This window comes from Nicotiana tabacum, chromosome 22 (assembly GCF_000715075.1).
Source record: "Nicotiana tabacum cultivar K326 chromosome 22, ASM71507v2, whole genome shotgun sequence".
Classification (NCBI taxonomy): domain Eukaryota; kingdom Viridiplantae; phylum Streptophyta; class Magnoliopsida; order Solanales; family Solanaceae; genus Nicotiana; species Nicotiana tabacum.
The window spans coordinates 119578530-119603016 of NC_134101.1; the positions used below are offsets into that span (position 1 = coordinate 119578530).

General features: G+C 33.4%; 2 protein-coding genes across 2 annotated transcripts; both read right to left on the reverse strand.

The window, feature by feature from the left end:
• Window positions 1-17592: 17592 nt before the first annotated feature.
• Window positions 17593-19122, reverse strand: LOC107829776 (uncharacterized). Its single transcript, XM_016657246.2, has 2 exons — window positions 18964-19122; window positions 17593-18182 (listed from the first exon to the last, which is right to left on the reverse strand). The coding sequence occupies exons 1-2, from the start codon at window positions 19015-19017 to the stop codon at window positions 17766-17768; spliced, it is 471 nt and encodes a 156-aa protein (XP_016512732.1). The 5' UTR covers window positions 19018-19122; the 3' UTR covers window positions 17593-17765.
• Window positions 19123-20482: 1360 nt separating this feature from the next.
• On the reverse strand, window positions 20483-24267 carry LOC107829775 (chaperonin-like RbcX protein 2, chloroplastic). The gene is made up of 5 exons (XM_016657245.2): window positions 23709-24267; window positions 22606-22697; window positions 21600-21657; window positions 21308-21373; window positions 20483-20984 (listed from the first exon to the last, which is right to left on the reverse strand). The coding sequence occupies exons 1-5, from the start codon at window positions 24036-24038 to the stop codon at window positions 20859-20861; spliced, it is 672 nt and encodes a 223-aa protein (XP_016512731.1). The 5' UTR covers window positions 24039-24267; the 3' UTR covers window positions 20483-20858.
• Between the last annotated feature and the right edge of the window lie 220 nt (window positions 24268-24487).

Consider the following 24487-nt stretch of genomic DNA (forward strand, 5'->3'; position numbering starts at 1 on the left):
AATCAGATAATAGGGCAATAATAGCAGTTGAGCGACCGTGCTAAAATCACGGAACTCGAGAATGTCTAACACCTTCTCCCAGGTTAATAAAATTCCTTACCCCGATTTCTGTGTTTTGTGGACTGTAAAACAGAGTCAATCTTTCCTCGATTCGGGATTTAAACCGGTGACTCGGGACACCATAAATTATCCCAAATGACGACTCTGAATTATAAATAGATAATCCCGTTTAGATTGTCACTTTAATTGGAAAAACTCCCTTATACCCCTTGCGGGGGTAGTGAAAAGGAGGTGTGACAAAAATTAGTTAGGATCGGCTATTCAAGATTTTTGCTTTCACCAAACAGTTGAAAAATTCAGCTTTTCAAACAGAGACTTTGTTTAATGAGTTTATTCAACAACCCAGTTGGTAATTACACGTAACCGTTCACCACTGTAACAGTGATCGGAGAAGGTTAAAACGACGGTGTTTTGTCGTTTATTTTTGGAGATTGGTAGGTGGAGTTGTTAATTGTAAATGGATTTTCTCAATCAATCATCTCTTCTTCTTAACTAAGTAAACACAACAGATTTTTGTCGTTTACTCTTTCAACGTATCATGCTGTATTTCAATGTATTTTTAACGTATCAAGCTATATTTTTATGTATTTCATTGTATTTATTGTCTTTTTTTCATTGTAATTCAATGTATCTCGTTGTATTCCATGTATTTCATTGTATTCACTGTCTTTTTTTATTGTATTTCAATGTATCCCGTTGTATTCTATGTATTTTATTGTATTTACTGTCTCGCTATATGCCATGAATGCATTCATATATTTTTTAACTAATATAATTTATGTATTCAGATATATTATATAATTTCTCTGAAGATTGCTATATTTTTGGGGTATTATTCGGTTGAGAATCTTTTTTATAACTGAAAAATACAAAATTTGTGTGTTATAATTGAGTTTGTTGAGTTATATTAGGAGTCCATTATGTTAATTGATTCACCTTCCGTTTAAAAAACAGTGTAACTCCCTGTTTCACGCCGTGAATACAGTCGAATACAATAATTTGTCCAGCTGTAATCCCATATTTCACGCCATGAATACAGTCGAATACACTCGAATACAACAACTGATTAGCTGGACTTCCCTGATTCACGCCTATTTTTGCTATTGTATTCATGAATACAATAGCTTAAATACATTTAATACATCTTATAACAACAGAAAATGTATCTACAATCCGTAATATAGCAAATGATATCTATAGATAGCTAATTACCACTAAAAGATAGTGCTTATGAAAATTTCTCTTAATTCAATACTAGGAATGACAATAGTTTTTCCATGGTTTAGATAAAATGCATAACTTATTTTTATTTTTTTCTTTAGTGTTTAATCATGTAATTAATAGTACTTATTAGTCATACTTATTTTAGCATGACTAGTACTTTTATATTATGTTTATTAAATAACACGGAATAATCCGAAAAAACTAAGAAAAATCGAGATTAAAAAACCCAATTTTTATTGGTTTGATTTGGTCTTTAAATTTAATAACCCGATATAATTAGTTTGCTTTGATAATTATAAAATCTGAACCAGCCCGAATTATGTACACCCCTAACCAGCATAGCCCAATTGGAAAGGGAAAGTGCTACTTCTCAAAGTCTTTTAAGGTATTATTATGAAAATAGGATAAAGAAAGAAGAAAAGAAGAAGAAGATGAAGCAGAACGAATGTTGTTTTATGGACGGTGATGAATTATAGAAAGATAGAGCATTATTCGTGCTTTACATTGCCGCCCAATATTGACGTGATGCTGTGGAACTAGCCCGACTTTATGACAACCAGCATATACAAAAATGAAAAGGAAAAAAAAGGATCTTTCATAAATAAATAAAAAGAAAAAATGCATGACGTATTGGTATGTGGTGATATTCATGGCAACCCAGATTAAAATTAATTTCTTAATTACGAAAGAGTGTAATGAGATGCTTGAAATTCGTTCAGTCTTCATTAGAGATCCAGAAGCCGAATCAATTGCGTTAGTAAATATCTTAATAGTATGAGTTAAGCTAAGATAGAAATTAAATCTAATCGTGGTGATTCAGTTCTCAAATAGTCTTCGCAGAAATTAGTTAAAACGTGAAAGGGAGGAGAGTATTGCAACTTTAAGAAATTAAAGTTTTCTAGTATTTTTTTAGAAAAATAGTTACTCGATGAGACCCATATTATAATTGAGATAACTTTTTTCCCTATTAACTATAATAAAACCAGTGATCTAACACGTGGATGCTACTTTGTTCATACTAAACAAAAAAAAAACAAAAAAAATATAGGTCATTCCTTGCTATCTTTTGTCTTTACGATGTTAATATAAAATATTAAAACTGGCAAAAAAGAAGGAAAAATATAGTACCCTTTTAAAGCAGTTTTTTTAAACAAAATAAATAATAAAATATCTTCTATACCTCCCTACTCTGACAGAAAGCATAGTACTCCTTTTAAACAGAGTAATTAGTTGGGCAAGAATTCATGAATTTTCCAAGCTTTGATGGTTTTGGTATACATATATTTTAATGATGCAAAACCACAATAATTCAATAGGTCAAGGGTCTAAGATTTGCTGATTTGATATAAAATCAGTTTTAGAAAAATGTTTACCTCCTCAACACTAAATTCCACACCTGAAATAATGTTGTTCTTTGAAAGTGCACAAATTAAGTGATAAAAAGATAAAGAGTAAAGAATTTTGGTACCTATCTCTAAAGTCAAACAAAACAGTTTGTCACTTTCATTCTTTTTCCCCTTCAAACAATCCACGAGAATATTCAAGGAAAATAAAATTGAATGCCAGCATTTGGCTCTTGGGACCAAAAAAGGGGCATAGAATATATATATTTTGGGTTTAGAAAAAAAAAGAAGAGCATATTTTTGGGTGGAGAATCTCAAGAATTCCCATCATATATTCACTTCTTGTTCATCTCTTTCTTGTTAAATATTCTGATTATCTGCGCTAAAATTACCTTTTTAACTAAAGTGAAAATTCGCAGGCGTTTGAGGTTGAAAACAACTACCTACAAGTTTGTGAAGAGTAAGCATCTGGACAATATTTGAGTTGAAGTTGAGGGGAAAAAAACATTTGAAATTGAAGTTGAAAGGATTTACAAGTGAAAATTAACCAGCATTTCACTTGAAATGCACATTTAAACCCATATTCTATCGCAAAAACTAAAATATACTCAGTATTTATGACCAACTAGACTGAGTTTTTTCAGTGGTGGCTCAAACCCGGATGTATCAAAAATCACTGAATTAAAGAAATACAAATAACAGATTTCAAACTCAATAAATTAAATATAATACGCTATAATTCCGAACCAGAGTTCGTAACGGTCAATTCCTAAATTACCTCTGCTTCCAAGGCTATAAAATCAATACTCCCACCGTTCAAAATAAGTGATTTTTAGCTGTTTTCACACATATTAAAAAATCTACCTTTTAACATTAATTAGCTATGAAATTGACCATATTAACTTTTACTATCTCTTCATATAAATACTCTTAACACATACTTCAACATTATTTACTCCAAGGGCAATATAGGAAAAAAATAATTAATTCTTTCTTGAAATCTGAAAAAGTCATTTATTTTGGACCACAAAAAAAAGCCAAAAAATCACTTATTTTGGACCGGAGGGAGTAATTCGTAAGAGGTTCAAGGTTTTCAAAGACCTTCTAAGACTTGGTAATATATAGTTCAGCGCCAAGGAGTTAGGTGGATTGGAATTTGCGCTCATGATGTACGGAAATACGTTTAATTTCATCAGTGTGAGCTTGTTCATATTGTCGGTCTAAAGCCCGAATAAAGAAGTAAAATTGCGATAGGGTGACAGTTAGAGTAAAACTTATCAATTCATGGTGATCAATCCTCATAATACATACAGATGATAAATTGAAAAAAATGAAAAGAATGATAATTTATATAGCCGTCCCTAATTTGCTTAGGACTGAGGCGTTAGTAGTTGTTGTTGTAGTATGTACAGAAATACGTTTTTATATACTTATATCTATTGAACGAACCACTCTTAGTCTCTTCATGTTTGGTTTCGTGATGTTCACTTTTAGATTCAAAACTCGAGTATAATGAAGGGCGAGGATAATATTACTTTCGAGCTAAACGTACACCTCCTTAGACAAAGAGCCATAACTTGTATGCCACAAATGCAACACAATAGTACTGCATGCTAGGAAATAGTCCTCCATGTGAACTTAATATAAACCTTATACGTAATTTAAATGGTTAAGCCTGACTCACCTCATCTATATTGGTATTGAATTGGCAGTAATATAGAACTTGTTATGAATCTATAAACTCGTAATTGAAGAGCAGCGGCGGAGTTAGAAGTCCAAGTGTGGGTTCGGTCTATCCCACCAGCTCTTACTCAAACAATGTATTTGTGTTAAAATATTTATTATATATTTGCATATACTATATTTAGAACCCATTTAATAGCTCTTAAAATCGACATTTTAAAGTCCAAAAGCCATAAAATTAAAATCTTATCTCCGGCTTTACAATATTAAATTCCATCTCAAGACTCTAAGTCCTCAAACTTTGGTAACTGCCTCATTTGCACCGACAACTTGAATAATGGAAAAGGAAAGGACAAACACCAAGCCCACTCGCACAAATTAGCGGCGCATTTGCATTTATATCCGCTTTTTGAATCATGTTTTAACTTGTGCCCGCTTTGTAAAAAAAATTGCAAACGTACCCACTTTTTCGCGTAACTTCAGCATACGGGACTGAAGTAGTAAAGACAATCACGCAAAACTTCAGCATTCTAGTCGACGAACCTGAAGTAGCAAGTATGCTTACCCAAGTTTGCTGAAGTTTTTGTTTGTAATTGCTGAACTTAAGCATAATAGCTGAAGTTTTGTTTTCTATTTGCTTAAGTTTTTGTTTGTAATTGCACTAAATAAGCTGAAGTTTTTTTGTCCTGGATTCATTAGTTTTGTCATTAAGCTTTTTCAAAAACTTCAGCAGAAGATGCTGAAATTATTTAGTTCATTTATAAAAACTTCAGCAATAAATAAGCTGAAATTTTTTGTCCCGAATAAGCTTTTTCAAAAACTTATGCTGAAGTTATTTAGTTCATTTGTAAAAATTTCAGTACTAAAAGGTGAAGTTTTTTTTGTCATGGATTCATTAGTTTTGTCATAAAGCTTTTTCAAAAACTTCATCATAAGATGCTGAAGTTATTTAGTTCATTTGTAAAAACTTCAGCACTATATAAGCTGAAGTTTTTGAAAAAGCTTTCTAACATACTAGATAAATAATCAGATTGTCAACAGTATCTAAATCATAAATTTTGGAAACAATAAACGTGAAAAGAACAAAATTATCATTGTCTACTAACTTACGTACGTGAAAATATTCACAAATTGTTGTCCACTAACTTACGTAATTATTTATAATTTGTTTTTAAATAATCTGATAAACATATTTATGGCAATCATCCCATGAATTGAAGTTTCATAGCAACACCAACAGCAGCAGAAGAAAGAAGAAGATGAAGAAGAAGAAGAAGAAGAAGAAGAAGAAGAAAACGAAGGAGGAGAAAGGAAGCTGAAGTTGTTTAAAAAGTGGATACAAGTTAAAACTTTAAAAAAAATATGTATAAGTTAAATGGGCCCGTGTAATTTTTACCAAATTAGCGCGACTTATTTCACTTCACTTCTAGAGTTTTCTTGATCTAAGACCAGACCTGATTGCCACATCCGTGAAACCTTGCAAAATCACCAAAACAGCAAGAGCCCAAGAAAGCAAAATCCATTACTCTCACAGGCCTGGCCCGTAGATCTGATTGCCACATCCATAAAAATTTGGAATTGTTGATTGCAGGCTAAGCCCTATCAATTGGACCTAAGCTCAACAAACACATAAGACCAGATCGCCATACTTTGGGTGATAATGGCGTGTAGTAGCCACTAAATAAGGGTGTATTTAATTTTTATCCACTATTTAAAATGCTTATAAAAAATAGCCATTACTAAGGGGGAAAAGACACAATTACTCTTTCTCTATTTCTTGTATAATCCCAAAATCGACGAAAACCCTTATTTCATTCGTTCAGAGTTCTGCGTTTCTTCATCTTCCTCGTATGCAATTAACTTCTGCTCCTTCATCTTCTCTGTCATCTTCCGTCATCTTCATCTTCATCTTCTCCGTCATCTTCTGTCCTTCATCTTCTCCGTCATCTTCGTTTTTCTTTATTTGTAAGTTGGTTCAATGCCGTGTGAAGTATGTGTGAAATTTCAAAAATTAGCATTATATGTTGATTCAGTGTAGTATATTTTGTGTGATTCTGTTTTTGATAAATTTTTAGTGTGTGAAATTTGAAATGTGTTTGTGGTTGATTCAATATATTTGATTATGTAGGTATATTTCATAAAAATAGTTGTAGAAATTCATAAGCTTACTGTGATTATGAATTTTCAGTTAACTGTGTTCATTAAATGTAAGGAAGAAACGACATTAAATTTTGTAGTTGGAATTCAAAGTTAAGGACTGATTGTCCTTAACTTTTGCACATGAAACTTGAAGTTAAGGACAAAATGTCCTTAACTTTGGATGTTGAAAGTATATGTTAAGGACTGTATTTCCTTAACCTATGCACTTACAATTTAAAGTTAAGGACTGATTGTCCTTAACTTTTGCACATGAAACTTGAAGTTAAGGACTAAGTGTCCTTAACTTTGGATGTTGAAAGTATAAGTTAAGGACTGTATTTCCTTAACCTTTGCATTTACAATTTAAAGTTAAGGACTTATTGTCCTTAACTTTTGCACATGAAACTTGAAGTTAAGGACTAAGTGTCCTTAACTTTGGAAGTTGAAAGTATAAGTTAAGGACTGTATTTCTTTAACGTTTGCACTTAAAATTTAAAGTTAAGGATTGTATTTGCTTAACTTTTAAACTTGAAATTTTAAGTTAAGTCCTAATCTTTGTTTGTTTTTCCTTCTTTTCTAGTGTTATAGTGGAAGGCGATCATTTGTTTGATTTTGACGATTGGCGTAATTTTCTGGTATATTGGAAAGGAGATTTTCAATATAAGGAAACAAATAAAAGTTTTCTGTCGAATAGCCAATGGAAGAAATTGAGGGAAAGCATTTTTGGCAACTTCTTCAGATTACAAAGTGTGAAGTTCTCGGGTAAACTTATGCACTGTGTATTGCTTTCTGAAATTGTTAGTAATGAACCTGATTCGATGACCTTCAAGGTATTTGACCGCGATATTAAGTTTACTCGTGATGCATTCCATATTATTACTGGTTTGAAGTCTTATTCGTCGCTTGACATGAAAGGTTTAAATGAGAAAGAGAATAGGCTTTTAAGAGTCTATTTCCCTGGAAAGGACAAAATTGAGTTGGCTGATTTGTATAGTTTTATTTCTAGTCGCCCACATGGTACAACTTCATCATTTGCTGGCAGTGATGATGATGCTTTGAAGTTGGCAACACTCTATTTTGTTGAGTCGGTTTTGATGGGCAAGAGGAAAAATAGGAATGTGTCGGAGCAAATAATGAAAATTGTTGACGATGATGCACTTTGCGCTTCCTTCAACTGGGGCTCTCTTGCTTATGAGACGCTATTAAAATCATTGAAGAGTTGCTTGAAATCAAATGAGAATGATGTTCAGAAGGAGAAAGAGAAAGAAAAAGATATTGATAGCTACACTTTAGTTGGCTTTCCTTTTGCGTTTTGTGTCTGGATTATGGAAGTACTTCCTATTTTCCAAGAGAAACAATTTGTGAACTTCAAAGAAGTTGGTTATCCTCGAATGTTATGTTATTCTGAAATGAAGTCTCCACAATTTGATGCTCTTTGTATAAAATATTTCCATAATAAAAAAGTAAGTTAATGTAATTACTATCTCTTTTTTTGTTTATTTGTTTTAGTTATATATACTTATGTTTAGTTTTTCTTATATAATAGGTGTTTAAGTTGATTGAGTTGTCACCCTTTATTCCCGTGGAAGAAGAAGATACACAACCTCTTTGTATGGAGGAGCCAGTTTCACAAGATCAAGGCTCAAGGTCTTCTTCCACACAATTTGACGAAGGCGTACTTAAGGAAATTGTTAGAGTATGTGTTTCTGCCTTTGAATAGTATTAGTTTTTTATTTGATTATTTCTTGCTTACGAACACCTTTTTTTATATTATGTTTTTTGATTCAGAGATTATCAGAGAGTTTTAAGAAGGATTTGCAAGCAGAAGTTACCAGAGTTAATCAGAAAATTGCTGTATCAGAAAAAAAGATTGAGAACGAAATCAAGGTAATTTCAGTTAGTCCAACTTTAGGATTTTGTGTCCTTAAATTTTGAACTTAGAATTGAAAGATAAGGACTTCTTGTCCTTAACTTTTGAACTTTGAAATGAAACTTAAGGACATCATGTCCTTAAGTTTTGAACTTGGAATTCAAAGTTAAGGACTTCTTGTCCTTAACTTTTGAACTTGGAGTTCAAACTTAAGGATTGCATTTCCTTAAGTTTTGAACTTTAAGTTCAAACTTAAGGACTGCCTGTCCTTAAGTTTTAAACATGTCCTTCTCTTTGTAACTTAGTTGCTTTCTCAGGATTTAAAGAAAACTCTAGGATCAAAGCTTGATACTTTGATGAACATGTTTGGGAAAGCTGATCAGATGAACACAGATAGAGAATCTAGTGTTCCAATTAGAAAATATGGAGTTGATGATCATTGTCGTGCTACTGAGCGTACTGGCATATTCAACCAAGATGCAGGTGGTGTTGAACGTGATTATATGGATGTGCATTCAGAGGGTCAGTATGAAAGAGAATTTAGAGATGCACATCTAGATGATGAAACTGAAAATGTTACTGATATTGGGAAAGGTTAGTTATAGATTTTGATTTTGATTTTCGTTGAAATGTATATTCAATAGATTAATACATATAAACTATGCATGTGCATGCAGAAGTTTGTGGAGTGCCGGAGAAAATTTGTAGAGTTTGTGGATTGCAATCACAGGAGGATTTAACAAGTCCATTGGGGACAAGTGTCAGTGAGATTGTATGCAAATGCTTAGAAGGAACGTATGATCTCTCTACACCGCTGTCATACAAAGAAAAATTTGGAGTTCAAACTTGTGCCAGTCAAGGTTAGATAAAATTTTCATTATATATTGTATCTCTTGAAAAAACACAAGAAGGTACTGTGGAGAAGACAGGTACTGATTGTGCCCTAATTATTATATGTACAATTGAAATTTTGTCTCTTCATTTGACCTGTTGCAGAAAACTAATATGAATATGTATATATATATATATATATATATATATATATATATATATATATATATATATATATATATATATATATATATATAGTGTCGCCAGCAGAGGAAAACAAAGAGGACACCAATGATGACAATCTTAACCAATATACAAGGAAAAGAAAGAGAGACAGTATTGGTTATGATGGTCCGTCATTTTCTCTTCTTACTCCTACTCCTCGAAGTATACAAATGGACATTGATGCAACTTTGACTATGGAGGGTGAAGGAAATGTTGAAGAAGAACTTGGTCGAGGTAAAAGGAACAAGAAGTTAAGCTGGTAGTTGAAATCTCCTTTTGATAAGGAAGGAAAAGCAGTAAGTTCCAAGGCAGACAATCAAAATACTCTGAAGAGTTCAGGTTGGATAAAATCAACCTATACTCGTAGGTGTATTTTTCATTATGCCAAAGAAGATGAAAAATTAGTGAAGAAATTCATTGTGTGGTTGGGCAAGGAGAAAAGGAGAGGTCGCAAAAAAGAGTAAGTCTCTTAATGTGTTTCACTACATCCTTAACTTCTGTGATTGTAAGACTAATTTTAGGACTAACTGTCCTTAACTTATAGATTCAAGTTTAAAACTTAAGGACTTCTTGTCCTTAAGTTTGAATTCAAAATTCATAAGCTAAGGACATGCAGTCCTTAAGTTTGAGTATCAAATTCAAAAGCTAAGGACACTTGGTCCTTAAGTTATAGATTAAAGTTTTCAAAATTCTAACTTGACATTTTCAAAATTTTCAGGGGACAAATTGATTTATATGCTGATGATAATAGTTTGAGGAAAAAACCATACAAATTGTATCATCAAAAAATCAGTAGCAAAATGTTTTTCCTTGAGCTTTCAGATAGCAAATTTGTTCTTGATGATAAGGTTAGATAATTCACAAGGCATTTATTTTTTCTATAATTAATTTATCATTTTTTCATTATTTTATGACTGATTTGTTATTGATTTGTTTTATTTTTTGCCTTTTTATGAAGCATATTGGCATTGCTCTCTATTATCTGAGAAAGAAGGAATGCTACCACCCTCGCGATCATCCTTTTCGATGCACAACTACTGATGTTCTTTTTGATAATTATATGGCACTTGTGTATAAAGATTTCAGTGAAGATGCTAGTGATGAGTTTTGGTGTGCTGGTGATAATCAGTTATTTCTGACACCATATGTGTGGGGGGACAACCGTAGATGTGGAATTGTATGGACTGAGGTTGACAAAATCTTTTTTCCATGTCGGCTTCCTTCAGAAGATGATGAAGCTGTGACACACTTTTTGTTGGGAGTATTGGACTTGAATCAAAAAAAGATTGATGTATATGATTCCATATACAGTGAGCCATATGAAGCAGGAATGAACTACATGCAAATGTATGCACGCATGATCCCCCATTTGCTAAAGTTCTCACAGTTTGACAAAAATCACAAGTCTTTTGGGAATGTCTTCAACAAATTTGATATACAGTGGCAAAGATCACCACACCAAACTGGATCGTACGTGTTATTATTTGTTATATTATTTATATGTACTTAAGATTTATTGTTTAATTCACTGCATATCTTACATTTCTCTTAGGACTGATTGTGGTGCATTCCTGATCAAATTTTCCGAGTTGCTGATGATTGGAAAGGACGTGCAGCAATTCCAACCCGAAGACATAAAAGACTTTCGAAAAGAACTTGCTGCAAATCTTTGGGCACATGGTGAATGGAAAAGAAATTCTGGTTATGATACTCCACCAGAAAATGTTGGTGATGATTATGAGAGTGAAAATGAAACATTTTGTCCAAAGGAGTTGTAAAAAAATTGTGGTGTTATTTTTGTATAAAATTGCTGTAAAGGTGACATCTGAATTATGCTAGTTTAGGATAGTTCTGAAATATTCTGTAAATTTGTGAAAAGGCACTAATATTTTGTTTTGTTGGCATAGCGTAATTTTTTGTAACAGCTATGCAAAATTACAATTTCAAAAGTTATGTCAAGGCATTTTGTTATTTATTTCGTTATTTCTCTCAACTGTTGATTTGTCCATTGAGTTTGTTAGTATTTGTTCATGACTAAGTGTAAGTGAACTTCAAATTCAAAGTTAATGACCAAATGTCCTTAACTTTTGAACTTGAAATTCAAAGTTAAGGACCGACAGTCCTTAAGTTTTGAACATGGGACTATAACTTAAGGACCTCATGTCCTTAACTTTTTAACTTGTATTTCAAACTTAAGGACTCTTGTAGTTAATGACAAACAGTCCTCAAGTTTTTAACATGGGACTATAACTTAAGGACCTCATGTCCTTAACGTTTGAACTTAAAATTTAAAGTTAAGGACAGACAGTCCTTAAGTTTTTAACTTGTATTTCAAACTTAAGGACTCCTGTAGTTAATGACAAACAGTCCTCAAGTTTTTAACATGGGACTATAACTTAAGGACCTATGTCCTTAACGTTTGAACTTAAAATTCAAAGTTAAGGACAGACAGTCCTCAAGTTTTTAACATGGGACTATAACTTAAGGACCTCATGTCCTTAACGTTTGAACTTAAAATTTAAAGTTAAGGACAGACAGTCCTTAAGTTTTTAACTTGTATTTCAAACTTAAGGACTCCTGTAGTTAATGACAAACAGTCCTCAAGTTTTTAACATGGGACTATAACTTAAGGACCTATGTCCTTAACGTTTGAACTTAAAATTCAAAGTTAAGGACAGACAGTCCTCAAGTTTTTAACATGGGACTATAACTTAAGGACCTCATGTCCTTAACGTTTGAACTTAAAATTTAAAGTTAAGGACAGACAGTCCTTAAGTTTTTAACTTGTATTTCAAACTTAAGGACTCCTGTAGTTAATGACAAACAGTCCTCAAGTTTTTAACATGGGACTATAACTTAAGGACCTATGTCCTTAACGTTTGAACTTAAAATTCAAAGTTAAGGACAGACAGTCCTTAAGTATTTAACTTGTATTTCAAACTTAAGGACTCTTGTAGTTAATGACAAACAGTCCTCAAGTTTTTAACACGAGACTATAACTTAAGGACCTATGTCCTTAACGTTTGAACTTAAAATTCAAAGTTAAGGACAGACAGTCCTTAAGTTTTTAACATGTGACTATAACTTAAGGACCTCATGTCCTTAACTTTTGAACTTGAAATTCAAAGTTAAGGACAGACAATCATTATGTTTTTAATATGGGACTATAACTTAAGGACCTCATGTCCTTAACGTTTGAACTTAAAATTCAAAGTTAAGGACAGACAGTCCTTAAGTTTTTAACATGAGACTATAACTTAAGGACCTCATGTCCTTAACTTTTGAACTTGAAATTCAAAGTTAAGGACAGACAGTCATTACGTTTTCAAAATTGCAAGTTGAACTTACTGACTCCTGTTAATAACTTTTAATTGTTGAACTCAAAAGAAATTAAAAGAACGTAACAAGATATAAATATTGAAAATCTAGGCATCCGCTCAAATTAGAATAATAATGAATACAATCTATAGCAAAAACTTAAAAGAGTCGATAAACATAAGTGTATATTTCTACTCTTCTCTATGCTTTCTTGAAAATGGATGGAGTGCCGGAGAATATATACAAGCTGTTCTATTATGACCAATTCTTCTGCAACGACCACATTTGAATTTTATTTTTGATGGTTCGGTAGCAGGAATATGCCTTTTCTTTTGCCTTCTACCTGGTGGCACTTTGAAATCTGGAGGTTTAACAATTTGTGACTTAACACTCTCTGGTACAATCCATGAATCAGTATGTCCTACAGGATGTATTTGTCTTTCATATGTTTTCAGCCAAGATTCCTTTAAGTACCAGTGCGAACAAAAGTCAGACTTCTTGATGTTTCTCTTCTCGATAGCTACAATTGCATGTATGCATGGTAATTCATCAAGTTGAAATTGAAAACAATCACATGTTCTTTTGTTTAAGTCCACCAAGAAAGTTATTCCTTCTTCTTCAACTCTAGAACGTCATGAATCAACAGGGAAGACCTTCAATGTTGAAAAATTATAAGTGAGTACATTATGTTAAAAAATGTCAAAATCATAATATAAACATAAAACATAATACTTACGTTCAAAGTAAATGCTAAATCTATTCTGTTCTTCAATTCCTCCTCTACCCAACAAGAAACATCATAAAATGTTCCTTCTGCTTTATTTCTTCTTTCATAAAACCAATGTTGTAGCTTCACTTGAATGAAATCCATCATTCTTAGTATAGGCAGCTCCCTTGCTTCTAATAGCACTGAATTCATCGACTCAACTATATTTGTTGTGAGCATGTCATATCTTCGTTGTGGACTACAAGAACGTGCCCATCTTTCCGGTGGTTCTTCCATCAAGTAGTCATAAGTTTTCTTATCTACATTTGCAATATCTGACATGTATATGTCAAATTCTTTACGCTTGTATACTCTTGCAGCACTTTGGAAAAGTTTTATGACCTCACTTTTCACCTTTCTTTGCTTTAGGTTCTGCTCCAAATGATAGATGCAAATCCCATGATGGCTTTCAGGATATACCTTTACAATGCCATTTGCAATAGCTTGATGCCTGTCTGATAAAAAAATCAAATTCTCACGGCTCCCAATTGCATTGCGAAGCTGACTAAAGTACCACTCATAGGAATTGTTGTTTTCAGATTCTGCTATTCCAAAGGCTAATGGGAAAATTTGGTTATTTGCATCTTTTGAAACTGAAATCATTAAAACACCACGATATTTTGACTTCAAAAAAGTCGCATCAATAGCAATCACTGGTCTACAATGATTCCAACCAGCTATCGATGATCCATATGCGTAAAACATATAAAGAAACCTGAAAATACAATATAAAACAAGGTTAAAATACCCGAAGTTTAGGACAGTCAGTCCTTAACTTACATTTACAAGTTATAAAGTTAAGGACATGTTGTCCTTAACTTTTATTTCAAAGTTCAAAACTTAAGGACTGGAAGTCCTTAACTTTTAATTACAAGTTCAAAACTTAAGGATAGGCAGTCCTCAACTTCTGGTTATAACTCAAAAGTTAACAAGGCTAAAGACAGCATGTCCTAAATTGTTTACCTGTTGTTGTCGTCTATCTTTATGTTAGTATAAGTTCCCGGGTTTTTACTTGTCATCATATACAAGTATGAACACAATAATTCATAATTTTCTTCGGGACTTCCTCTTATTAAAGCGGAAGCATGTTGAATAGTACGCCACACCTTGTGATATCCAATGTCTAGTCCATGCAATTTTTGCATCTCTGCCATGACAAAAGCTGGTGTAACTTCAAATCTTGGGTCCCGAAGATTATCGATAATGTAACCACTAATCAACTTTGAAGTAGCATGCCTTTGATCTGCTTTCCTAGTGTTAACAGAGCAGTCATGCTTTTTCTCAAGCTTTACTATCTTGAATAATGTTGAGTCTTTAATTCTGAAAGCACGCACACACCAACGACACCTATCATCATTGCATGTCAACGAATATCTTGTTGAGCTTGATCTAACAACTTTGAATTCAAAATGTCCTTTGATTGCTACATTAGAAAAACAATTAATTATGCTCTTCTTCTTGTCAAATACTGATCCGACTTTTATTTGATCCAAAGAAGCATTTTCTCTTAATATCGTAGTTGGGGATTCTTTTTGTTTCAAATTTGATCTTCGTTTAGTTATTTGAGTGCAGGTTTTGTCAGCAACTACTTCGATTACCGGTGCACTCTCTAAGACTTGAATACCCAAAGCTTGTTCGTTGTCAATCTCTATAATGCTTTGTCCTTCTACTTGAATAGAATCAAATGTTTGATGCACCTCTTCATTTAATGGTTGAGCTTCAACCATATCTACTTCAACTATCTGTTGGCATCGCTCTTGATTGTCATGTTGAGTTTTTGTGTTGGCATGTTCATTGCTTGTTGATGCAAAAACTCTTTCCGAAATATCAACTATGAAACGACAGCTCTTGAAGAGTGAATGAGTTTTTAGCAACTCTATACATGTGTGAAGATCTAAATCTTTGGATACAAGCATTCCTTTGCTTGTTCCAAGGTTAATATCAAACCATATCACTATTTCAAACTTTTCACTATCCAATTCAATAAGCTCAAAAATCTGTTTAACGAAATCTTCAAACTGAATTGACTCAGGTGCTAGGAAAAGCTTTGTTTGATGATCAAGATATTTATAGTCATCAGTCCATCTACCATTAAAAGCAACTATTATGCATATTGTTTCCATCCTACAAGTCAAGAGAATGGGAAACAAAGGACATACGTTATAAAACAATCCTTGTAGAATTAAGAACAGATGTACTGTAAGTGCAAGACCAAGATAAGGACTGCCAGTCCTTAACATTTAAACATGTAATTAAAGTTAAGAACTGTCAGTCCTTTAACATTTAAACATGTAATTAAAGTTAAGAACTGCCAGTCCTTAACATTTAAACATGGAATTAAATGTTAAGGACTGCCAGTCCTTAAGTTTTGAACATGGAATTAAAAGTTAAGGACTGTCAGTCCTTAAGTTTTAAACATGGAATTAAAAGTTAAGGACTGTCAGTCCTTAACTTTTGAACAAGAAATTAAAAGTTAAGGACTGCCAGTCCTTAACATTTAAACATGGAATTAAAAGTTAAGGACTGTCAGTCCTTAACTTTTGAACCAGAAATTAAAAGCTAAGGATTGTCTGTCCTTTAACATTTAAACATGGAATTAAAAGTTAAGGACTGCCAGTCCTTAAGTTTTAAACATGGAATTAAAACTTAAGGATTGCTAGTCCTTAACTTTTGAACCAGAAATTAAAAGTTAAGGACTGTCTGTCCTTTAACATTTAAACATGGAATTAAAAGTTAAGGACTATCAGTCCTTAACATTTAAACATGGAATTAAAACTTAAGGATTTCTAGTCCTTAACTTTTGAACCAGAAATTAAAAGCTAAGGATTGCCTGTCCTTTAACATTTAAACATGGAATTAAAAGTTAAGGACTGTCAGTCCTTAACATTTAAACATGGAATTAAAATTAAAAGTTAAGGACTGCCAGTCCTTAAGTTTTAAACATGGAATTAAAAGTTAAGGACTACCAGTCCTTAACTTTTAAACCAGAAATTAAAAGCTAAGGACTGCCTGTCTTTTAACATTTAAACATGGAATTAAAAGTTAAGGACTGCTACTCCTTAACATTTAAACATGTATTTAAGAGTTAAGGACTGTCAGTCCTTAACATTTGAACCAGAAATTAAAACATACAATTTGAAACTCAAGCTACAGGACTTTGTATACAGAAGAATAACAACAAAGTGAAGGACATTTTGTCCTTAAGTTTTTTTTATTCAATTTGCAAAATGAGGCCAGTAGAATCAAAGTTAAGGACATAGTGTTCTTATTTTTTTGAATTCAATTTCCAAAATGAAGACACTATGTCCGGAATACAGAATTATCATAGGAGGCAGTGTCTATAAATTTATCAATCCAGAAATTCAAAAAAAATCAAATTCTTATCTAATATATAATCAAATCAATACAGATCTAAAAAAGTATAACTATAGCGAAATAAAAATTGATAGAAACACATGAAATTACAACTTACTGTTTATCTATGTTATTTTTTTGAATTAGTTTGCTGAATTTTTGAAATCGGAAAGAGAAATGGTGGTTCGTCCTCAGTTGATCGCCGCTGCTGTTGTTGCTCGCTTCTTCTCTTTGTGTAACTGCTGCTTGTGTTGATAGCGTAGGTATAAGTTATACCAGAAGGGTATTTTCGTCCAATCAGGTATAAATTTTTAAAAGGAGTGGCTAAAGTCTAAATACTTTAAAAACAGTGGCTTTAAAATAAAAGCCACAGCTTTTATTGGCTATTTGTGCCGTTCGCCCATACTTTGGTATCTGACATAGTAGCTTTACCCAACCCCAAATTAAACATTATAATTAACTCAAATAGCATCTAAATTTTCTAAAATATCGACGCACCACTAAAATAAAATATTAAATAAAAATTATTTCATGTTCCTTTAAGCAAGTAACTCGTAGTCAACCAAATATATCATCCAATTTTTTATAGAACTAGGTGCCAACGAATAATATTAAATTAATTTTTTTTTTTAAAAAAAAAAGCAAAGACCATGAGTTTTAGCGTATCCCATAAAGTACCTTATAAAATCGCCCCTGCAAATAGCAGCCCAACAAACTAAAAATAGCCACCATATGTCTTTATATATATAAATAATTAGGAATCAATAAAGCGCATCAAATTAAATATAAATACGCTCATTCAAACTTATAACAGCAGAACTTGAGAATTTTACAAAACCATCGATCGTGCGTCAAACAGCCAAAATTGTCCAACTATTTTGGAGTAAAAAAAAACCACAACAAAGAAATTTGTAGAGAAAAAAAACATCATTGGAATTCCACGAAGATTATCTCACTCCTTGTTATGTTTATGTTTCCCTATTCCTTTCCCCTTAACACAAGATTTAACAAAGCTTTTGAGACCCTTCTTATAAGGTGACTTGTTCTTCTCCTCTACAGCAACATTTTCCTCTTTTTTCTCCTCTGAAACAAGATTCTCTTCTCTTTTCTTCTTCATAATCTCCAACTCTGCTTCTAACTGCAAACACATATTCAACACCCTGTTTTCTACATTCACCAGCCTCTCGATGAGTGTCCCCTTGTGCTCTGTCTCTGTAATCACGTCGTCTATGGGCCGGCAATGCTTCTCCATGCTTCTTGGTGAGAAATCGAGGGACGAAGCTTGCCCGTCGCTCGTTAGTGTCTCGCTTGACGCTGTTGAAGTCTTCGGGGAATGGTCACCTCCTCTAACTTCCTCCAATTTCTTGAGCTGAATGCATATATAAATATATCATAAATCGAGGGATCATCTTTTTCTATTCAAATTGTAACCCCCCCTCCCTTCTTCCAAGTTTCGTATACTCGCGTATAAAAGTTCACACTTCTCGTTCATAGTTAAGCATTAATCGATATTATTAAAATAGGAGTAACTTATTATCTATATACTCTATTAAAATTCACTGATAAAAGTAAAATATTTACACTGTTGATGTGTATATAACTTATATATATTCAATCGTGAATTTAGAATAATTTATAAGGGCACGTTAACAAGTTGATGTTTGGTATGTCGAAAAGTTTTTTTCGTAGATAAAGATTTACTTACATGTTGTACTTAGAGGAATCATAGAGATTATCAAATTACATAACACACCAGTTTAAGTATATCGGAAGCCAACCAAATCTTAGTTTATCCCTCACGTTTTTGCCACGGTTTGGTACTTTTAAGTACTAAGTTATTCTTTATATTAATAATTTTAATTCAAAGACGTTCCACTCTTTTTTCTGAAATCAGCCTAGAAGAATTACGGAACACAGGTTATCTACCACCTTAGAGGCAGGAAATTAAATGAAAACAACGATTCATGGCCTTGCTACTTCTAATAACTTGCCTTAATTAGGCAAGCGTAGAAATACTGCAAAAATTAAATTGCATCCCCTTATAATCAATACCAAAAATGCCTAAAACCAAAAAATCTCAACAAGTAGTACAGCCTAGCCAGAAGCTGACACAGAAAATATATAGAAGTAAATGTAAGCTGTATACTCACAATATTGTCAAGTCTGTCTAGTCTAGAGAGTATTGGTTCTTCCACAGTTGCCATGTTCTTCTTCGTTTCTTTTAACTCCTGCTTTCTTTTTCCTTGTCTTCTTTGTGTTGTGTGTTAAGAACTCGCGGGAGCGAAAGGGGTTTTAGTATTTGTTTTAGGCGGCGAGAGCAAAGTGGGGGAGGGGATACGTGGGAGGATGCAAGAAGAGCAACTGGCACTTGACACGTTACAACTTCTAATATGTTTTAATGAGGGATATGATGATGTTTTGGTATCTATGTTGTGTTGACACGTTTGAGGTTGCATGCAGTAGATATGGATGAAACTCACGTTTTTGTGTCAGGTTATCCACTCGTGCCATTGGATTCCCAAGAGTACCCCCTGAAGGTTCTAAATCAACAACCATGCGCTCATTGGTTTGTTTACGTGAGCCAAATCAGCGTTATAGGACGAACATTGTTCTTATCACGTAACAAACCAGGCGGCCAAGAATAAATATTGTTTTTTTTCCTTGTTATATGCTTTATACTACTCACAAATAAGAATTTGCGACGGATAAATTTTATAGTTAAATAGAAAAATTTGTCGTTAGTTTTATTTAGTGAATAATTAGTAATATATTATTAAAAAATTCTGATAGCTAGAACAATTTAATGATATATTAGCAAAGAAGTTCGTAACTAAATTTATTTTTATTTTTTAGGATCATAGTACAAGAATCCGGACTAGTCGATAGTATACTTGGTCCGTTTTACGTCTTGACGGTCTTGTACACACATAGAGCTATTTTTTTTGTTGTCGTCGGTGAGAAATCATAGTACAAAGTTTTTCAATAAACTTTTCTTTCTAAACTCCTTTGAGCTAGGCAATTCGCAAGTTGATTTCTCTCTTAAGTATGTACTAAAACTAGGAAGTGAGTAAACTGATGATGACTTCTTTTACGAAATAAACAGATGTAAATCTCGACTTCGCATTGACGCTTTTAGACCTAAACCATGGTATATATAACACATATATGTAAATAAGAACATCCCCAGTTGGCCTTTCAGTGCTTGTCCATGACGAATTGGTTTTAAGCAACGTCAAAATTGAACTGTTACGTTGTGGAAGTGTTAGCTGCAGCAAACTACTTTCTTTTACAATTGGGTACATGAATAATCGCCGAGATGAACAAATCAAGGAATGACATGTGTCAATTTTTTTTTTTATGAAACATAATTTCAAGGAAAAAAGAAAAACAGCAAAACCCTTCCCTTAGCTTCCTCCTCTCTCTTAGCCTTCAAGGAGTAAACCGGTAATTATCACTTGCTTACCTCAAGCATACATGTAACAACAGCTACTTCTTTCTTTGTCAGTTTCTATTTGTTCTGGTTTGCATTTAAATCTAGTCTATATATAGGACAATGGAACTGTAGAACAAGATCGACTTAACAAAAGTATGTATGCTTCATATCATTTGTATATTCTTTCAACAGAGTTTGTGTAAGCAGGTTTTACCAATGCACTATGCAAATCAATATTTAAAGCAATGTAAAGACTGCTGATAACATATTTTGTAATACATACTAACACTATTAAGTATACATAGAGGCTAAAAAGGGAAGTATTTGAGAAAGGCTAGGTGTACATAACATCCCTATTAGAACAATAAAAGTTCAGGTCATACATGGATGATGTATAGATCAAAGCATGATATATTTCTCAACAGGACGCACTGCACATCCTCCATTCCTCTCCGCCCACTCGCAACAACCTTCTATCGAGAATATGGTTACACATCCGGAGCTGAATTAGTACTTTAAACCAATGACAACCACCGATCGACAACAGTTTTGCCTATCAAGACTAAAGGATTAAGGAAGGGCAAAACCACCAAAGAGAGCTACTCCCATTAATCAATCCAAACTTCCAGCAATCTCATCATCTTCAGATAGCCATATAACAGTTTGAGCGAGGCGTTCACGCATCAGTTCCACGTTCTGATCAGATATTCTATTGTATAATTCAGCATGATCACATTTCTACATCCAACCGAGAATATTCATTAGCTTTTCTCTACATCATTGCAGTTGAAAATGTACCGGGTTTCACTTTTTAGACATAGTAAATCTCCACTTGTCCACGACACAACATAGACAAATGATAGATAGAAAATAGGGATTAGTACTCCTTTTGCCATGACTTAAACCATTAGCTTGTCATAAAGAACTAACTCCAACTAAGCGGTGCATGGTGATTGTCAATAGAGTGCTTTTGAACAAAGATATAATAATTCATGAATGCCGTACTTCTGAAGGAGCGAAAACATTTAAATCGAGCAGCAGCTAAAATGAAGGTGGCATACCTGCATCCATATGCTGTAAAGGTTAAGACGCGTTATCATCACCCTCTCAGCAAGTTCCCGCTTTTCCTGCAAAACTTTTAGAAACTATCAGACACATAGAACAATAAAGACAAAAGGCAAAACTCAGCTAATATGAGACTAGTTATCCTTAATCCTAAAGGGACATTATTATGGTGCTATTTCCTCGAAACATATTTTTATTGGATGCGGAAGACATGTGGGGAAATCCTTGCCACATATCACCTTTGCCAATTTCCATATAGAAAGAAGATTTATCACTATCTACTGTTACCTTGAAAAGTTGTTGAAGGAAATCTTTCCCGGTGTTAGGCACGTGGTTTACTATAAAACTGTTAAAAAAAAAAGGGCAGAGAAATTAGTGAAACAACTAGTGAACAAAACTATCAAAAGACTCATATCTCTCAATGTCGTTGAACAAACAAGATTCTTCGACAAAGACTTAAAATGTTTTCAAGAAAGAGCAGTTTTGCTACCTTTTATAAGGTGATACACACTAGACCCTGTGCTTCCCGTTTGGAGCTTTGTTTTTCTTTTCTTTTAACAGTGGTGTCTAGGCTTGTGTGCACCTTGACTAATCCCACCAGCAGGTATATATTGGGTAACTCAACTTTGTCCATCAAGGCTTGGACAAACGAAAATAATTTACCTAGTATCGCCTCTACTGTGATTTGAATCAAGCTTCCCAAGGTTGTTACTCCACTTCTTCGACCACTAAGTCACCCCCTTTGGTGGCTCCAAATCAGAGCATACTAAGTTTTACATTGGCAAAAGTGGTAGTATAATCCAAGTTAAAAAGGTATTCTCAAGGGAATGACTGATTTAAAATACGAGTTTTCAGGAGAATTTAGTGTTAGTTTCAAGTGGAAAAGCAAACTCGGACAAGATTTTCAAATTTCCATTGAAATCAAGATCAATAGATATCTTGGCAAAGGAAGAAAGAGAAGAGAAGAAAACAGTTTCAAGACAACCGAAGAATGTTAAATGAAAAATAAAATGCAAAGGGGAAAAATAGAAAAGCTCAGAGATAAAATGCTCCTAGAATTATAAATAAATAAATAGAAAAGCAAAGGAAAACGAGAGAAGCATACAACTGCCTCAGCTGCAGTCCTGGCCTTTGCATCTATTTCTCCTCGTATAATTTAGATTAAATAGGATTAAATTGTCAGTTTTTATAACATCAACAGCCTAAGTGCTAACTTGAATCATTGAGCTAAAACCAGAGGATCATCTTATCTGGATAGTGGATACCTTTAAGAGGAAAAGAGATCTAAACTTACTTGTAAAACCATGTGTACTGTGGCGGGTTCATTTCATAGAGTTGTTGAAGAACAGTCCGTACAGCTTTGTAAGTGATAACATTGATTATTTCCTGCAAACGCCAATCACTTAAGGAGTTGAATATGAATCAAAAGAAAACGAAACTACAAAAAAATTTGGACACAGTTCACCTTGATGTCTTATAGTTACAGCAAAATGAGGACAAAACAGTTTCAACAGTTTTTATTTAATGGATAACCAAAAATTCAAGTGATAGATTCAACAAAGAGAGCACCGTAGTAATTAGTCAATGTTCAGGATAACTACTGACATAATTCCAGTTGATATCTTTTACTTTAAAGAAGATTAACTTTTTCCCAATTATAGCTAACTACACCTGTAGAGGAATCGATTGGCTCTGCAACAAAAGGAGTAGTGAAAACCATTTGAAAAAAAGGCCAGAAGACAATTTAAGCAATGAAGTTATCTTATTGAGCTTCCATCAGTCTGGCCATACAAAAGATTGAGCTACCTTATCCCCTAATCATTTAAAACATTCTTCAAACTGATGTTATAAAGTATAAATTGGCAATTTTTTTCGCAAAAGCCCAATGAGAGCAATCTAAAATCAAATGTAAAAACCTTCAATTTACACAACACAACCATAAATTTCTCGAAGGGAAGCTTGGAGCAATGATAAAGTTTATCTCAATGTGACCTATAGGTCACGGGTTCGAGCCGTGGAATAAGTCATTGATGCTTGCATCAGGCTAGGTTGTCTACATCACACCTCTTGGGGTGCAGCCCTTCCCCGACCCTGTGTGAACGCGGGATGCTCGTGCACCGGGCTGCCCCTTAACAATAAATTTCCCGTTTGACCATACCCCTTACTTCACTTATATCTACATTCTATCTGTTCACATTTATTCCTAGGATGTATAAGCAACCAGAAAACCAGGAAATTTTCAACATTTAGACAAGATTGTTCTTTATACAATCTATTAATATCAGTGACAAGAGAAGCTATTTTTCATCAATATAGACATTGTCATGTTTTGAGCAGTAGTAATAGTAGTAGTAATAAACGTGAATAAAAGTAAACAATTTACAACAAAGCTCTCACATTTTTAACATCTTCGCCTGAATCATCATCCTCCACTTCCAACCCACCAACAACGGTGAATTTCCCAAGCTTCTGTCTCTTTCTTGAAACCCTATTTACAGCCAAAGATATCATCTTTGCAGATAATTTCCAATCACACCATGCTTCCAAAAAACTGCTGCTTAAATTCAACTGTTTCCTCCTCTTTAAGCTTCTCCACAAACCCAATGATAATTCCCCATTAGTCTTGAAATTAAAGCTGCCTGAGTTAAGAATAGGATTCAAGCATAAACATGGAGAAGAGTGAGTTTCAGGCAATGACCTTCCAGTCCCATATATAGTTCCCACCATTGTGTTCTTTTGGTCTTTGTTTTGGGGGTTGAAAATATGGGAAATCGATGGGGTGGAGAGCAGTGGGCAGTGGCGGAGCTGGCTGAATCTTCTGATGTAGATTCTTGAAAGCGTATTTTGGGATTTTTATGTAGTTTTTTCTGAGGTCCAAAATTGTTTGACTGGAGATTTTTTACAATCAAGAAACAATGTACCAGGTGGTCGAGCTTATTACTCTCTCTTTTATGTCAATCGTTTAGAAAAACACGGGCCAACCTTTGCTATGAATTGGACTTCTTGCCCAAAAAGGTAACTTTGTTTACTTATTTTTGGAAGGAGGAGTTTTTCAGAATTATTCGAGACATAAGCAAATCTTAGTTGACAATTGCTTTCCATTTTAAAATGATCATCCTAAACATTGACCATCAGGTATATTTTAAGTGATGGATGAATTTACTTATTAAAAAAAA

Bases quoted from the DNA above. Each gene is read 5' to 3' on its own strand.
- LOC107829776 (XM_016657246.2), bottom strand. From the start codon at position 19,017: ATGGCAACTGTGGAAGAACCAATACTCTCTAGACTAGACAGACTTGAC. The intron at 18,183-18,963 runs GTGAGTATACAG...ATATGCATTCAG, and splicing joins TAGACAGACTTGACAATATT to CTCAAGAAATTGGAGGAAGT.
- LOC107829775 (XM_016657245.2), bottom strand. From the start codon at position 24,038: ATGGTGGGAACTATATATGGGACTGGAAGGTCATTGCCTGAAACTCAC. The intron at 21,658-22,605 runs GTAAGTTTAGAT...TTTTTTTAACAG, and splicing joins CAGTACACATGGTTTTACAA to TTTTATAGTAAACCACGTGC. The intron at 20,985-21,307 runs GTATGCCACCTT...GGTTGGATGTAG, and splicing joins TTTACAGCATATGGATGCAG to AAATGTGATCATGCTGAATT.